Genomic DNA, 17,831 nt, shown 5'->3' on the forward strand with positions numbered 1-17,831 from the left:
AATACTTTTTCGTTTGAATTTCTCTAAGACTTTTTAATTCTCTTTCGGGTAGCATTGTCATTGTCTTTATCGGTATTGGTATTGGTTTGGTAATGTGTCATGTGCAATTGTATTATTGTAGTTGTATAGAGGGTAGTGCATGCAATGAGATTATGATGTAGGAAGTTGTGGATTTGTCCCGTTGTATCTTTTCAATGCGTTAAGTCTGTCACAATATTCTATTGCCCTACATTGACATTTTTAATAATGAGTTTTAAATCAATTTATTGGGTTATTTGTATGTCTTCTTTGTTAACAAATCCTCCCTAAGTAATTAATATGATTGACTTCAAACTTTTAAACAAATTTTTTTTTATGTTATTAACATAATACTTGGTAAATAAATATATACGGCGTAACATTAATTTGTTAGTATAACTTTGATATTTAATTACAAGATAATGTAAAAAGAAAATAATGAACAATATAGTGAATATAATTAATTAATAAATTTGAAGGTAATGAATCTTTGCATTGGAGAAAATATAGACAATATAACTAATGAAATTATATCTCTTTTTAAATTTTTTGATAATGAATAATTTTTTTTGAATAAAGGTAGTCATGACCACGGTTCGGTTCCGGTTCTGAAATCGACCGAACCGGAATCGAACCTTCCAGGTACGGTTCAGAACCGGCGGTTCCGGTTCGAACCGGATTTTTTAAATTTTTATTTGTAATTTTTTTAACTTTTAAAATTGTCCAAATTCAACAATTAATATTTTTTGTTGAAAAGTTTTCATTCTAAAATATTTTAGAAATAGTTATATTAAATATTTAAACTTCAAAGTTAAACTATATTTGAAAAATAAAATTGTTATAGTTGAATTTTAAAATGTTATTTAAAGTTTAAAATTTAATCAAATAATAATTAAACTTTAACTAAATAATAGATAATATTTTTTTTTTAAATTCCGGTTTAAAGGAACCGGCTCTGTCCGGTCCGATTCCAGCAGTGCATGGTTCGGTTCGAACCGAACCGTGGTCATCCCTAAATAAAGGCATTGTAGACATCGAATTATAAATTAAAGAAATGCATATCTATTTTTTTGTTGTAACTAATAATTTATTTTAATTTAATAAAAGTAATAGGGTGAGGTACTTACTTTTGAATAATATACTCTAACATATTTGTAGTATATGTTCAACAATTAATGCCAACATTGATTGTGATAAGGTTCGAATCTAAGACCTTGCTTATAGAAATTAATAGGTAAGTTAAAATTTAATGGAATATTAACGGAGAAGAGAATATTTAACGAAAAATTTAACTGATAATCATATAATTAAGGATAAATTAGGAAATCTCAATGAAAAATATAAATCTAAACAATTTGAACCATTCATTTGATTTAATAATTTGACCGTCAATTTTTCTACCCATTATAGGCCTAACTTTATTTGGCTCTTATTAGTATAGTGTGTGTGTATATATATATATATATATATATATATATATATATATATATATATATATATATGTATGTATGTATTAGATATTATTATTAACAAATAATAATATGTCTATTTTCAAGAAAATAATCTAAACAGAAAAATTGCAACTTCTTAACTTTCAGCCAAACAGAAAAAATATAATTTTTTAACCTTCAACTAAACAATAGAAAATTAAATTATTTTTAAAAAATTAAGTTATTTAAAAAAAAAATTTCTAAATTTCTAAACAAACTCTTAAAGTCATGAGGTTTTATCCATTTATATCCTTGACATGTGGGGATTATTGTTACATGCCAATAATGTTTTTCGGTCCAAATAGGCTAATGGCAGTTGGCCTACGAGGGATTTTCACTATATGTACCAGAAAAACACATTGGGCTAAGCTAATTACATCTTCATTATTCTACAGAAAAAAACATTGGGCTAACTACTAAAAAAATGTCATATTTGTAATTACACATTTGTACCATTTTATGTGTCTAATTTAGTTAATAATATTTAATTGAAGTCATTTACAATCTATTTTTATATGTAATATTAAGTTTATTATTAGTATATAAAATTTATATATTTATAAAATATATTAAAAGTGATATTAAACACACAAAAAAAACAATTTAACAATAATTAGAAAATAGTTTTTTTTTTTTAAAAGAAAAAAAAGAAGAAGAAAGAGTTGTTGTGTCCAATGAATAGTAAACGTGATAGGTAAAATAAGATAAGAGAATAGTATCATACTTTTTTAATAAAAAAAAAAACTGCATTAAGGCTTTATTACTTAAGTGATAAAATTTTGAAGTTAAAATTCTTTAATTCTGTTTTATACTTTTTTAGTGTGCGTGGACAAACAGAACGCAAACTAAAAATTTTGCATTATGAAAGCACCAATAATAATATTAATATTAATTTACACCAAATAATAAAGAAAATAAATGAATAAGGCGATAAAGTGATGCATAGAGTAAATATATTATTTATAATAAACAAGTTTATATCTACTAGCCAATGAGAGTTAGGCCTAAAATGAATAAAAAAAATGGCGGTCAAATTATTTAATCAAATGGATGGTTCAGATGAATTATTTAATCAAATAGACGGTTAAGATAATTCAGATTAATATTATTAATAAAGATTACCTAATTTAACCTTACTTTTATGATTATCCGTTAAGTTTTCCGTTAAATATTCTCTTCTCCGTTAATATTCCGTTAACTTTTAATTTACCCATTAATTTCTATAAGAAAGGTCTTAGGTTCGAACCTCATTTCAATCAAATTTGACATAATTAAGTTTCTCACTCTATTTTACTCTTATTAAATTAAATAAATTAGTAGCTACAACAAAAAATGATACATATGTATTTCTTTAATTTAGAATTATGTGTCTACAATACCTTTATTTGAAAAAATTATTCATTATCAAAAAATTAAATTAAATAAGAGAAATAATTTCATTAGTTATATTGTCTTTATTTTCTCTCATGCAAAGATTCTTTACATTCAAATTTATCAATTGATATTCATTACATTGTCCATTATCTTATTTTTACGATATCTTGTAATTAAATATCAAAGTTATAGTAAAAAATAATGTTATATATTTATTTACCAAGTATTTTATTAATACTATAAAAATTTTTTTTTAAATAATTTGAAGCTAATTATATTAACTACTTGGGGATTGGTTGACAAAGAGAGTACTCAAATAATAACCCAACAAATTGAAGCGGAATCACTCTATTTTACTCTTATTGAATTAAATAAATTAGTAGTTACACCAAAAAATGATACATATGTATTTCTTTAATACCATGAAAAAAATAAAAAAGAATAGTTTGAAACCAATCATGTTAAGTATTAACTACTTGGGGATTTGTTGACAATGAAAGTACTCAAATAACCCATTACCCAGCAAATTGAAGCGAGAAACTACCTTTTAATATATTTGGAATACATAATATTTTAAATTTTCAAAATTTTATTAATTTATTTATTCTTTTTTCTTAAACTAGGGANCTATCCCAGGAAGTGCTAAAAACAACAGGATATCCTGTCTTATACCTTGATGGTGCTAAATGTTGAGCATAGATCAAACACTTATTACTGCTAGCTCGTAGCAAAGACATAATTTTATTTTTGACATTACATTTTTGAGAGGAGGATGCTAAATTTGACCTTTCACGGGCCTCTGTACAACCATCTCATAGCCACCAATTGATGGACTTGGACTTTCACTGGCCACCCTCCAACAATTCTTTAGTCACCAATTGATGGACTTAGACATTTTACTGGCCTCCGCCCAACACATATAATATATAACACATATAATAGAGATAAAGCACATGCTCTAATTTGGTAACAAAGCCAACTCATGACAAAGGTAAGAATGGAATGAAAACAAACCTAAAATTTTCAGGATTTGCAGGCCAGAGATTGTACTTTATCTGCTCTTCAGGGCTCACAGTAAGATACAATCTATCAGTCCAATCAAGAATTTGATGTTCCGAGAGAACTGAATCATTTCCATACCCCTCAGTATCATCAGGACTTCTCCCATATTTCTGCTTCTCCTCCATTGGAAGAGCAAAGAAGCTTTTGCCGATTTCGCCAACTTTGTCAAGGAAATCATCTGAAATCCCATGGTTTATTGCCTGAATAATGTTAAACAATCCTCATAAGCAGACAAGAAAACCAAGACCCCCAAAAACCCAAATAATGGCCATGTGTATAATTCAACCTGAAAACAGCCGCAAGAACTGAGAGTTGATCTGAGTTTAGAGAGCTCCTTTTCCCGGGCCGGCGATGGCGTTGAAGATGAGAGAAGGCTAAGATCAATAGAAGCAAGATCCAGTAGAGGGCAAGAGGGTTGAATATCAGCATCTTTGGATTGAATATAGTTTTCTGGGACTTGCTTGCAGGCTTCTGCAGCTAGTTGTTGAACTGGCTTGGGTGACTTGGTAGGAGGCAAAGATTCAGCCATGGCTCCCTAAGTGGATCAAACTATTAAAATTTAGACTAGAATTTAATCAAACCAATTACTAGAATAGTAAGCAAAGCAGATAAGTTGGGGCCGGAGAAATATATGATTCATATGATAGTTGTATGATGTTCGAGATCCAAGGTTTGCATATTATTTTATGGATTTTTTCTAGGTAATCACAACCTAAATTTATTTATTTAATTTTATTATGGTCAAATCCAACGAATTTTTCACACACAAAAAAGAATTGCTATTTCTATTTTAGTATGGACAACCAAGTATGCTTTCTCTTTGATTTTTTGACCATTAATTTAAAATGATAACAGATATTTTATCACAGTAAATAACAGTGTCATATTTTATTTATTTATAAATTAAAAGTCAAACAATTTAATTGGGCCTTTCCCATTGATGAGTTTTACACAGATTTTAAGAAAAAAATGATAAGGTGGAAGAGTGATAATTTGGGGGGCTAGAAAAAAATGTTTAGTGTAAATATGAGGGTTTTGCAGAATTAGTGGGGCCCAATGTGGAAAACAGCCGAACGCACAACTTGCGCGCCAGCGCACGCGCCCCTGGGCACGTAATTCCTCTTCATTTTTTTTTAAAATTAAATTGTTGCCAAATTTTGTTTTTTTGTTTTTTTTTTCTCCTCCCCTTTCATCTTCTCTTTCCTAATAACACCGTAAAAACTACTTAAAAACCGATCACTATTGAGGAAGGCTTTAGAGTGGATAACCATACACATCATTTAAAGAGAGGTTGGGAGTTCAAATTCTCTCTCGTATAGAGAAATCAATCTGACACGATAATTAGTCTAGACCTAAACGTGTCTTCTATAATCAGGGTAGGCTCAAAACACCTGTGATGTAACTAAAAAGAAAAATTAAAATTTAGCTTATATTCAATCACATTCAATTAGTTAAGTGATGCAAACATTACATCAAACACTTTCAAGAGGGAGGGAAATGATGGTGAAAATACTACAAATTATCTAGATACCTAAAGCTTTTCTTTCTTTCTTTCTTTCCTCTTTTTATTTTTTTTTTAATTTTTTTAATTTTTTTATTTTTTTTATTGAAAGTCAAACTAACAAATATCATTAGTTGGAAACAAAAAATAAAAATCACAAATACAGAAAATAGGAGACGAACTCTAAGACATTGTACTAGACTATGAACACGTAACCATAACTAAAAGTCTAAAACATAAGTTACATGGTTCATTGACTTTTTAACATGACAAAATGTAAGGTTAATAAAAAGATGCAATAGAATAAAGGGAGGAGAAATATTCTTAATTGGATCATAAATTGAGATAAGTAATATGTGCGACAATGAAGGGAAAAAAAAATCATAATCAGGCTATAATTTTTTTAAAATATAAATAAATAAATAAGAAGGAAAACTCGACAAACTAAGAGTAACTACTAGAGGCATGTATAACGGTTACAAGGGAATCCCACTAAATCTTCCTCAAGGATCAATAGAACTTCATTAGGAGGGTTATTAAAATCCAGTAGTCATTGTTCCCACGGTCTACTGCCAACTTGATCGACTAGCCTGTCTCCACACGGTTTTGTTCTCTCTACGAAAGTAGTGATCTACTATATATACTTTCAATTGACATTATATACATGTTACAGTTAACATATATCATGTACTTTCAGTTTCAATTTATTTAAATGCACATAATTTGTTAATTTAAAAATATGATATATTACTGTAGGTACATAATTTAGATCAAGATCTACCATACACGGGATAAACTTTGGTCCATGATATAATTTGCGTTTGAAGATGGTTTGGGCTAACAACCGAAACCAAAAGGTCAAATTGGGCTCAACTGTAATCATTATGGCCCTATTTGGTAAATGGCTGTTGGCTGATTGGGTTGGCTGTTTGGGTTAGAATGTATGATTAGTTGATAACATTGGCTGATTGTAGAAAGTTGTTTGATAAATTAGCTGTTAGCTGATAGCTGTTTGGTATAATTTCTTTTCTCAAAAAGCTAATTGAAAAGGCTGCTTTGAGTAACCTTTTGAGTTTTAGTATTTTGGAGTTACAAAAAACTTATTAACCAAACAACTAATAGTGGTTAAATAAGCCAAAATTAACTGATAGGCTAATTATTTACTAAACAGGGCCTATGTCTTTATAAAATTGGCCACCTTATCTTTTGCGTTAAAACACTCCTTCAGCACAAAAAATGTGAAGGGAAACGTAGTAAAGTCTTCAATGGGTACATTTAGTACTTTTATTTACCAAAGAAATGTCCAAGGAAAGGAAAATGACGATTGGATTGGCAGTTTCAGAAACAAGAAATCAAATCCTTACTCCTCAAAAAAAAAATAAAAAAATCAAATCCTTACAACATCTAATGGTCTCTTTCCCTGCTGGTAATTCTGAAAAAACAGCCCACCAAAATTCCTGATATTCCTGTATAATCTTGGCCTTTCTTCAGTGATCAGCTTCTCCACTGGTCCAATCTCACTATTTGAATCTGGCTCAAAAAACACAGCCAAAGTGTTCCTTTCCCTCTCTGTGTTTGTCACCACCCTATGCACTGGACTCTTCAACACCCCATTAGTCATTATCTGTAAACAAAACATCATCAATGTTCACTATGCTTATGTTACAGTTAGATCGAACTACCTCGTGATCTATAACTACCTCGGCTTGATCTCCGACATTGACAACGATGGCATATGGAACTATGGGGACTCTGAACCACTGACCATCTTTCTGGACCTGAAGCCCTTCAACATCTTTGTCCTGCAACAGGAAAGTGAAGACTCCGCCATCCGCGTGTTGCTTCACACCGAGAACAAGATCAGGGCTCGAGCATGGGGGATAGAAGTTGAACCTTGCTACCACGGATGCTCGATCTCCAAACTGGTTCACAAAGCTGTTCTCCTCCAGGTTCAGTGACAATGCCATGGCCTTAAGTAGGAGCTCATTTAAGGCAATCAGCTTCTTGATATATTCTTGCAGAACTTCCCTGCCAAGTAAGTAAAATGGGAACTTCTGATCCATGTTTGATTATGATGGGGTGGGATAAGGAGAGGATAGCTTAAGAGGAATTCAAGATATTTTATGCTATCCCAGGAAGTGCTAAAAACAACAGGATATCCTGTCTTATACCTTGATGGTGCTAAATGTTGAGCACACTATTAGGATCAAGCACTTACTACTGCTTTAAAAATAATAGTTCGTAGCACATTACATTTTTGAGAGGCAGGATGCTGAATTTGGCCTTTCACGAGTCTCTATCCAACAATCTCGTAGCCACCAATTGATGGGCTTGGCCTTTTACCGCAGCAATTCTCTAGCTACCAATTAATGGGCTTACTGGCCTCCGCCCAATACATATAGTATACTCCGTATAAACATAAATATGCAATCCAATTATTAGCTTAGACTTTTAATTGAGATGAAACGCATGCTCAGTATCAGAGCCGACCCATGCCAAAGGTAAGAATGGAACGAAAACAAACCTAAAATTTTCAGGATTTGCAGGCCAGAGATTGTACTTTATTTGCTCTTCAGGGCTCACAGTAAGATACAATCTATCATTCCAATCAAGAATTTGATGTTCCGAGAGAACTGAATCATTTCCATACCCCTCAGTATCATCAGCAGTTCTCCCATATTTCTGCTTCTCCTGCATTGAAAGAGCAAAGAAGCTTTTGCCGATTTCGCCAACTTTGTCAAGGAAATCATCCGAAATCCCATGGTTTATTGCCTGAATAATGTTAAACAATCCTCATAAGCAGATAAGAAAACCAAGGCCCCAAAAAGCCAAATAATATAATGGCCAACCTGAAAGCAGCGTTGATCTGAGTTTAGTGAGCTCCTTTTCCCGGGCCGGCGATGGCGTTGAAGATGAGAGAAGGCTAAGATCAATAGAAGCAAGATCCAGTAGAGGGCAAGAGGCTTGAATATCAGCATCTTTGGATTGAATATAGTTTTCTGGGACTTGCTTGCAGGCTTCTGCAGCTAGTTGTTGAACTGGCTTGGGTGACTTGGTAGGAGGCAAAGATTCAGCCATGGCTTCCAAACTGGATCAAACTATTGAAATTTAGACTAGAATTTAATCAAACCATTTACTAGAATAGTAAGCAAAGCAGATAAATTGGGGCCGGAGAAGTACATGAAAGTTGTATGATGTTCGAGATCCAAGGTTTGCATATTATTTTATGGATTTTTTCTAGGTGATCACGACCTAAATTTATTTATTTATTTTTGAGTTTTACTACCTCTAAATTTAAGTGATGCAGTCATTACATCAAACACTTACAGGACAGGAGGCAGGGAAATGACCGCCCGCCATTCGAATGATTCAAAAGCCCTTTATCACTGCTACCCAAACCGATTCTACTCTATCCCTCTTCATGCAAAAATGCAAAACCCTAAGCCACCTCAAGCAAATCCATGCCCATCTCCTCAAACTCTATCTCCCCGAGAGCCCTTCCTCCATCTCCCCGCTTCTATCCTTCGCCGTCTCCTCCAAGAACCCCGCTTTCTTCTCGTATGCGCGCGCCATTTTTCAGAATCTTCAATTCCGGAGCACGTTCGTGTACAATACCATGATCAGAGGATACGTGCAATCGCATTTGCCGGTGCCCGCAATTCTTTGTTACAAAGAAATGCTCAGTTATAAGCTTATTGTGAATAATTATACGTTTACACCCCTGATCAAGGCCTGTTCTATGGTCTTGGATGATTCTAGGGAAATGGGTTTTTCGGTACATGCCCATATATTTAAACTTGGGTTTCAGCAAGATCGTTTTATTGCCAGTGCGTTGATTGAGTTTTACTCGTTGGGTCTTGATATGAGGAAGGCCGGTATGCTGTTCGATGAAATTCCTGAGAGAGATGTGGTGATGTGGACGACCATGATTGATGGGTATGGGAAAACTGGGGAGGTGAGTAAAGCCCGAGCACTGTTTGAGGAAATGCCTGACAGAAATGTGATTTCTTGGAGCACAATACTGGCAGCTTATTCACGGGTTAGTGATTTCAAGGAAGTTATGGTGTTGTATAGGCAAATGGAAGAGGTTGGTATGAGGCCTAACGAGTCGGTGCTTGTGACTGCGGTCACAGCTTGTGCTCATCTCGGCTCATTAGAGCAAGGCTTATGGATTCACTCGTTGGCCAAGCGGTATGGATATGATTCAAACCTCATTTTAGCCACTGCATTGGTGGATATGTACTCAAAGTGTGGTAGAATGGACTTTGCTTTGTCTGTTTTCGAGGGGATTTCCTGTAAAGATACTGGATCATGGAATGCTATTCTATCAGGATTTGCAATGAATGGAGATGCAGTAAAATCCCTTCATATGTTTGATAAAATGGTATCAACCGGGGCACGACCAAATGAGACCACATTCATCTCCCTTCTCTCTGCCTGCACTCATGCAAAGTTAATAGACAATGGCCTTCTGTTATTTGATAAGATGAGTAGTGTTTATGGAGTGAAACCAAGATTTGAGCATCACGCGTGCGTTGTAGACCTCCTAGCAAGAGCTGGTAACTTAGAGGAAGCCGAGAAATTCATCGATGAGAAGATGGGTGGAATAGAAAAATGCGATCCCAATGTTTGGGGCGCATTGCTGAGCGCGTGCAGGGTATATGGCAATGTTGAAATTGGGAACAGGTTATGGAGAAAACTTTGTAATACAAGGGCAGCTAACTATGGGACTCATATGCTTTCATACATAATGTACAAGGAAGCTGGGTGGGATGCAGAAGCTAAAAATGTGAGACAATTGATTGAAGATGCAGGAATGAAGAAGAAACCTGGATGCAGTTCCATAGAGGTTAATGGTTAATGGGTGTTGGTCAGAGGCCGGCGAAAGGCCAAGTCCAACACCAAGTGACTAGGGAATTGTTTAGGGGATTGTTGGGCAGAGATCGGAAGGGGCAAGTCTAGCACCGTGCCTTTCGAGCACTTGATCTAACAAGTGGTATCAGAGTCAGGTGCAGTTAACTAAGGGAGGGGGAGGGAGAATTATTGGGCGGAGGTCGGGGGAAATCCATTGTAACAATGGGGTGGTTGAAGAGTTTCTTGCAAGTGATCTGTTGCATCCTAAGACATGGGAAATGTGCAGCAGTCTTGAATATCTAGCAATGTAATGTATCTCAGTAAAGAAACTTCAGAATTTATGTTTACTCTTTGATGTATTTATTATATAAGACAGAAGTAGCATTACACTTGGCTTTTCTTGTTATAAATTTCGTGCAAGAAACTGAGATGAGTCATTATCCATTGAAATGACCTTGGATTTTGAATATTATAACTCTGTAAACAAGATAAATATAATACTAGGTTAGTCGGATTCTTTTAAGTTTTATGTGTTGTCTTGTTAAAAATATTTAGAAATTAGAAATTATAAGTGAAAGCAAGATTTAGGACTTGGGCTATTTTTATAAGATAAATAAATAAGATATCTAGTGTGGCTCATGTTGCAATCTTTAAACTTTTTTTCCAAAGTGTTGAATCTCTAACCCCAAGAATTCTCATAACTCGACTTGTAAACACAGTGGCTAGACCTTTACTTATTGTGCACAAAAAACTCTCACTTTGATCGGTTGTTCCCACACTGTCCTTGATCCTTAGTCTTTCTTCCCAAACATCTAACCAATCTTTAAACTTATATAGATAACATTAGTCTTATAATAATTACTGTAATATATTACAAAGTTAAAAAGTTAAGAGATGAATTTTTCGATTGTTGATTGATTGCAATTTACAAATGAGGATTATTTACAAAAAAGTATAAAATAACTCTTGTTGGCAATTTGGCATAGTAAATTTCGGTCATCCACCAATTAAGTGTATTTCATTTACTCTCATTTTATACTTTGGTTTGTACCGTATTAGATATAGATTAAAAATAATTAGGATAATATATAAGTTTATTTTTATGTGGTATAATTAGAGTATATATTTTTGAAAATAAAAATATTTAGGATTATTTTAAAATTTTCTACATGTACTTTATATTTATTTTCAACATTTTAAAGTGTTTTATTTTTTCCTGAGAAGGGAGTATATACTCTCATAGTCTAATACACCATTTTCCTTGTGTTTAAGCTCAAGTATGTTTGTGTCCCAGATTCTCTAACGTCGACAATCATTTAATTCTCGCCACAAAGTCTTTTGTGACGAATATTAGTACTTCCGTGGCAAACCGGCAATCCTCTCAAGTTCAATCCCTCATTCTGCTCCAAAAAAAATCAAGAAAAGAGAGAAAAAAAACTAAAGTTGGTCACTTTTGAGCTTCAGATATCATTCCCTGTTGTAATTTGATGTTTCTTGGTTTAATAGCTCTCCACTTTGCTGCTAATTGTTGCAATATTTTATTGTTTGTTGTCCATGGCTAAGCTGCTCACGGTAAGAGCAGAAAACCATTTCTGCTGTCTTTCACAGTATACAACCCATAAAGCTCAAATCTTTAAGCCCATAAGTTTACCACCCATTAAGCATGGATTTAGGTTCAGAGTTTCTTGTCTCAAAGAGAAAGAGAAGGAATTCCTATTGGAAACCAAGAAAACACTTAATGGGATTGGACTGAATGGAGAATTGGGCAAGAAGGGTGGGCTGATTCAAACTTCTGGGGATGAATTGGGAGCTGAAAGTAGGGAAAATGAAGTGGGGGTTTATGGGGATTGGCCACCATGGAAGAATCTTCCTCAAAGATATAAGCTTATTGGGACTACTGCTCTTGCCTTTGTTATCTGTAACATGGATAAGGTAATCAACTTTTTTCTTTTCTGAGCATGCATTGATTACTTAATATGAGTGTTTTTGAAGTATGCAAAACTTGTCAAATTTGAATTTTTGCTGAGATTTTGAGCATAGTCTATAGTTGGATGAATTTAATGACAGTCATGTTTATACTCATTGATCATAGTGGAATCATGTTCTCCTTGTTGTATCTATTTAACTCTTACACGTTTGGGGAAATTGCACCCAACGGTGTAATGTTTAGGCCAGTTTGAGTTGATGTTTACTATATTCTTGATTTAGCTGCATAATCTCAGTAATTCTTGATTTATTTTTTATTTTTAGAAATCATCATGAGATGGTGAAAGGTTTTTCATTTAGAAAGTTCACTACACCTTTTATTAGAATGGAAGATATGAAATGATGTAAAGTAGGCCTCGCTTTTACAATATTGCCTTTCCAAGTTGGAGTTTGATTGTATAAACAGCATGAAACAGATACTTCCTTTACTTAATAGGTGAATTTGAGTGTTGCCATAATTCCAATGTCGCATCAATTTGGATGGAATTCTTCTGTAGCTGGATTGGTACAATCATCTTTCTTCTGGGGCTATGCATTAAGTCAATTGCCAGGAGGTTGGCTGGCAAAGATATTTGGTGGCCGGTAATTTGTTTATTGAATTGTCATGTATTTGCATAGTAAATTTGATAATCCATAAAAGGAAAGAATACATGCTAGTTTACATTGAAACCTGCTCATTTGGTTCTCCTTGCATCTGCAGAAAGGTTCTTGAAGTTGGAGTTCTTGTCTGGTCACTCGCAACGGCACTAGTTCCCATTCTTTCAGGGTTTATGCCTGCTCTCATTTTTTCTAGGATTTTGGTAATTTTGATACTTTCTTTCATTTCTCTAGGGATTTAACAAGGAGATGTGTATTAATTGTTTATCATTTTAACTGCACTCTATTTAGTTTTAATATTTTATTTTGTATAGAGTAATTCACAATGAAAATGCAGAATTAAGAGCATGTGTCCTTGATGCTATACCCATAAGATTTTATAGTCTTCTACTCAGTATTTTCAACCTAATAATACATTAATCGTTATTGCATATGCAGGTTGGAATAGGAGAAGGTGTTTCACCATCAGCTGCCACTGACCTGATAGCCAGGCATGTGTGACTGAAAAGAATTTAGAGGCATGAATCTTTGATAGTTTCTAGTCTACTAAATTTGTGTTCTCTACACATCTTTTGGTATTCTGGATACCCTTTTGTGGTTGTGCTGCTGCTCATGAAAGTTGAAACTTCTCCTTATACCTTGCACTGCTTCTTAGTTTTTCAACTAGAAAGATTTTGAAAGTGAAGTTTTTCCATAGCTACAATGATGGTTCATAGTTATATTTCTGGAATAGATGCACATAAGTTACTTTACTATGGTTGAACAAATGCTTAATAATTATGGATTGTTTCATTAAGGCTGTTCTCTAGATATTTTGTACACTGCAGTTAAGATGTTTTTGGTACAAATGCCTAGGATTTCAGATTCACTATGCTTACATATATACCCATAGATGCAAACAAGTTAACTTTTATGTTTCAATTTTCTTTTGTTCTTTATGTAACATTTGTAGTGATGGTTCATTTAATGGTAATACTCCTTAGTTCAGTTCTGCTAAGAAGATTATATATTTATGCTTTTGTTTATTCTTCTTACGGTGGTGTTGAACTTGTATAGGTCAATACCATTGGAAGAGCGTTCACGGGCAGTATCATTTGTTTTTGGTGGTTTAAGTTTTGGAAGCGTTACAGGGTATATTACTTCAATAATCCCGTTAAGTCATTAAAAACTTAAATTTGTCAATGTATTTTTGTAATATTGCCTATGGCACTGCCTTCTAAAGTAGTTGTTTTTAAATTGGCAATCTTGTGAACCTTAGGCCAATTATGCTTTGTTTCTAGAATTCTTTATCTGCTGAAATTTCCATATTGGATACCTAGTCACTTATAGTGTCATGAACTTGCAGACTTCTTTTGGCTCCTCCTCTAATCCAAAATTTTGGCTGGGAATCTGTATTTTACATGTTTGGCTTCCTTGGCATAGCTTGGTTAGTTGCCACGTGGCATTAAAATTCAGTTTTCTCATATCTCTAGAGAAAGAACTCATTTCGTTCCAATCTTTTATAATTACAGAAGAAGCTGCATAGGTTATAATGATACCGTCTTTATATATTTCAGGTTCTTGGGATTTCAGATAGTGAAAGAAGACCAGTCCTCTTTCTTTCAAACAACTATGTCTGGTAAGTACAATTTCCTTTTTCTTTCCTTTCACATGCACCAGTGTTTATTTAGTTGCCTACGAAGTTAAGAATTATTAGCATGCGGAAAGTTTTTTCCCCTTGCCCTGCATAAACACTTCTCGAACAATCTGTTTAGTCTATTAGTGAAGAATTTAATAATTCACAATGGAAAAAAATGCCTTTATTGCTACTTTTCTGTTTGTCTTGGTAAAAGGTAGTCCTACCCAAACATAAACAGTAGATAACATTTCCAATAACCCTGGATGTGATCAATGCCGATTAACTGTGTGCCTGCAGTGTTGGATCGAGCATTGTATAGAGCAAATCTAACTCTTAATGTTTTACAGGGCCTCAGTCCTTGTCCATAAAGAAATCACCGAGTCCTTCGTTGTCAGAGTTGGGTGATTCTCTTAAGGTATGGTTCAGTTTTCTCATTTATGTGGTCTTTTTAAGAGGATGCATACGAGTTACATTATATTTATTATAGATTTAGATTGTTAGGATCAAACGCTTACCATTATGCCAAAAGCTATAGCTCGTAGTGAATGTGCAACTTTATTTCCTTCTACCACCACATTTTCGAGAGGCAGGGTGCTGGACTTGGCCCTTTAGGCCTCTGCCCAACAATCCCCTAGCCACCTGGTGCTGGACTTGACCCTTCACAGGCCTCCGCCCAACATAGATTAAGGAGGATAAAATTGACCCCAACTCATAGGCCTTCTAATTCTATGAAGTTATGGTACTTATGGCCCATATATAACAGTTCTAAGAGTGACACCTGAAAGGATCAACCTATGAACTTCTTTTTGCAGTTTTGATGTGAGCACGGTCCTAATTCCCCAAATATTCTGCTGTGTCAGAAATTTTTTAAACCGATTTTATATTAGTGCTATTCTTTTGGTTTTGGTGATTTATTTCACTGATTGATACTTAATTCTAGGATGTACCTTGGAAGGCATTTTTCCAAACTAAAGCTGTATGGGCCATGATATATACCCATTTTTGTGGAAGTTGGGGTCATTACACTTGTCTGTCTTGGCTTCCAACATATTTCAGGTATTTCTTAACCATGACCAAGTTTTCTGAGGGTTGGTCATTATAGACATACTATTCTTCTCTGTAAAACTTTTGATGGCAATGTAGGAGGGAAAGACAGTATCTCCATAATTTGGAATGCTTCTATTTAAAAACCTTGATTGTTTCAAATGTTGACACATAGATTTAAGCATGAATATTGATGACCAATGAATCAGTTCTTCCGGGCTAAATCAGAAAGTTACTTCATGACACGCTCAGAGACAAGATTAAATCACCAAGAAATTGCCACTTTGCTGTCTCGTGTTTTAGGATAGAAAAAAGAGAGCATATTCTGCAAGTATATCTTTTGTAAATGTTATTAATTTTTCTTTTAAAGACGAGTCTTTAATCTCCATGTCCTGCAGTGAGGAGCTGAACCTTAATCTGACAGAAGCAGCATGGGTAAGTTACCATATTTTTTCTTGTACCATTGTAAATGTGAAAGAAAAAAAAAACATCGACTTTCAGTCTTTTCTTTTTTCATTTTTTATTTTTCGGTGCTAATTAGTACATTATGTTCCAGTACTAGATAGAATGTATCGTGTTCCAGATGCTAATCTGTTTACTTGATATAATAGTGTTAACATGTTTTATGGGTATTCATTTAATTGTTTGAGTGACACTTTCCTCCTCAACAATACTTTTTCGTTGCAGGTCTCAGTTTTTCCTCCGTTAGCTTCAATCTTTGTCACCACCATTGCATCACAGTTTGCTGACAACTTGATCTCCAAAGGAGTTGAAACTACAGTGGTACTTTCACATGTCTTAAATCCCACTCGTGAAATTATTAGGTCTAGTTTTGACATTTCTTCATCTACTACCTCAAAACGGGAATGCAAACTTTCCCATTTCTTTTTAACACTTGGTGATTTACGTGTCACTTCTTACAATTTAGCAAGGCTGCAACCACAAAGTTGACATTGAAATACCCTGTAAATTGCATATTGATGTCTCATTCTCAACTGACAGGTACGGAAAATTTGCCAGACAATTGCATTTTTGTCTCCTGCAGCCTGCATGATTCTCTCATCTTTGGATTTCGGTTTGCCTCCGTGGGAAGTTGTAACAATTCTAACTGGCGGTTTAGCCCTCTCAAGTTTTGCGTTATCAGGTATCGGGTTCAGTCCATTGTGCTTCTGGGGATATAGACTGTTGAACTAATTACAGAGGAAGTATGGTTAGGAGTTAGGAAGGTTAATCCTTTCTGAGTGATGAGGGAAACCGTAACCACTACCCGAAGACGTGCATTGGGTAATTCTGGTTTGTGGCCCTAGCCGGAAAATGACTACAAGGAGGTAAACCAGCCTAGGTTGCCCATAGCTGACTAGCTCAAACTAAGAAGGCCAATAGGCTGCTCTGCTAGGATTCTAACTTGTAACCTTATGGTTACTAAGTCAACAGCCCGACCAACTTGGCTGGGGTTGCCCCCAAGTTTAATCCTTTTTACTTCTTCGATTGCAGGACTATATTGCACTCATCAAGACATTTCACCTGAATATGCAAGCATTCTTTTGGTATGTAGTATATAAAACAATTCAGTACGTAGACAAAATCGTGTCAATTCCCGTCAACAATATCTGAGTTTCTGTTCTAAAAAGGTAACGAACAAACTGCTTGCATGCAGGGTATAACGAACACTGTTGGGGCAGTGCCTGGAATCGTTGGTGTTGCTCTTACGGGTTATCTTCTCGATTCAACTCACTCATGGAGTGTAAGTTTTCACCGCTCTTCCTTATAACTGCTGCTGCTTGGGGCTTGTGCTCGAACTTGTCAAGTAGTTTTCAACTGTGTTTGTAACTCATTTGCAGATATCGTTGTTTGCACCATCCATCTTCTTCTACCTTACTGGTACAATTGTGTGGTTGGCTTTTGCGAGCAGTAAGCCGCAGAACTTCTCGAAGGAAGATTGATGTTACGCAGGCAGCTCGTTTACTAACACGACGACTAACCAACCTGTTTGCCAATTTTGAGCAGAAAGGGCAATGTTGTTTGTTAACAATGGTGGCTTTATTGTATTTATGAATACAACAATAGTATACTAGGTTTTAGGCAGTATATAATTTTGTGGATTTCATATGCACTTCATATTGGCTGACAACATTGTATCACAAACACTGTTAAATATAATACGTAGTACGTAGCAAGTTGTCTCCTGAAAGATTCAAAAGTTTCTTCTCCTCAAATGCTCACTTAGTCTGTTCGTTATTAATCTACAATACACACCACAGTTTTTTTTTTTTTTTTTTTTTTTTTT

The 17,831-nt window shown here is 34.4% G+C and overlaps 4 protein-coding genes across 5 annotated transcripts; 2 read left to right on the plus strand and 2 right to left on the minus strand.

The window, feature by feature from the left end:
* Positions 1-3,578: 3,578 nt before the first annotated feature.
* Positions 3,579-4,599, minus strand: LOC116012091 (protein SRG1-like). The gene is made up of 2 exons (XM_031251558.1): positions 4,231-4,599; positions 3,579-4,144 (listed from the first exon to the last, which is right to left on the minus strand). Exons 1-2 carry the CDS (start codon positions 4,471-4,473, stop codon positions 3,863-3,865), a joined length of 525 nt encoding a protein of 174 aa, XP_031107418.1. The 5' UTR covers positions 4,474-4,599; the 3' UTR covers positions 3,579-3,862.
* Positions 4,600-6,699: 2,100 nt separating this feature from the next.
* Positions 6,700-8,630, minus strand: LOC116012090 (protein SRG1-like). Its single transcript, XM_031251557.1, has 4 exons — positions 8,295-8,630; positions 7,970-8,217; positions 7,146-7,473; positions 6,700-7,069 (listed from the first exon to the last, which is right to left on the minus strand). The coding sequence occupies exons 1-4, from the start codon at positions 8,421-8,423 to the stop codon at positions 6,833-6,835; spliced, it is 942 nt and encodes a 313-aa protein (XP_031107417.1). The 5' UTR covers positions 8,424-8,630; the 3' UTR covers positions 6,700-6,832.
* Positions 8,631-8,632: 2 nt separating this feature from the next.
* Positions 8,633-10,709, plus strand: LOC116012088 (pentatricopeptide repeat-containing protein At5g66520-like). Its single transcript, XM_031251555.1, has one exon. It carries the CDS (start codon positions 8,810-8,812, stop codon positions 10,304-10,306), a length of 1,497 nt encoding a protein of 498 aa, XP_031107415.1. The 5' UTR covers positions 8,633-8,809; the 3' UTR covers positions 10,307-10,709.
* Positions 10,710-11,581: 872 nt separating this feature from the next.
* LOC116013726 (probable anion transporter 6, chloroplastic) lies at positions 11,582-17,744 on the plus strand. 2 transcript variants are annotated; one of them, XM_031253626.1, is made up of 15 exons: positions 11,582-12,231; positions 12,722-12,867; positions 12,986-13,085; positions 13,321-13,373; positions 13,939-14,034; positions 14,228-14,308; positions 14,439-14,500; positions 14,848-14,915; positions 15,441-15,556; positions 15,943-15,979; positions 16,232-16,327; positions 16,547-16,688; positions 17,039-17,091; positions 17,202-17,288; positions 17,386-17,744. In XM_031253626.1, exons 1-15 carry the CDS (start codon positions 11,854-11,856, stop codon positions 17,485-17,487), a joined length of 1,617 nt encoding a protein of 538 aa, XP_031109486.1. In that variant the 5' UTR covers positions 11,582-11,853; the 3' UTR covers positions 17,488-17,744. The 2 variants fall into 2 exon arrangements, with proteins under 2 accessions (XP_031109486.1, XP_031109487.1); XM_031253627.1 differs by having other exon boundaries at positions 11,584-12,231; positions 13,939-14,013.
* Positions 17,745-17,831: the final 87 nt, after the last annotated feature.

This window comes from Ipomoea triloba, chromosome 3 (genome assembly GCF_003576645.1).
Source record: "Ipomoea triloba cultivar NCNSP0323 chromosome 3, ASM357664v1".
In the NCBI taxonomy this organism is placed as follows: domain Eukaryota; kingdom Viridiplantae; phylum Streptophyta; class Magnoliopsida; order Solanales; family Convolvulaceae; genus Ipomoea; species Ipomoea triloba.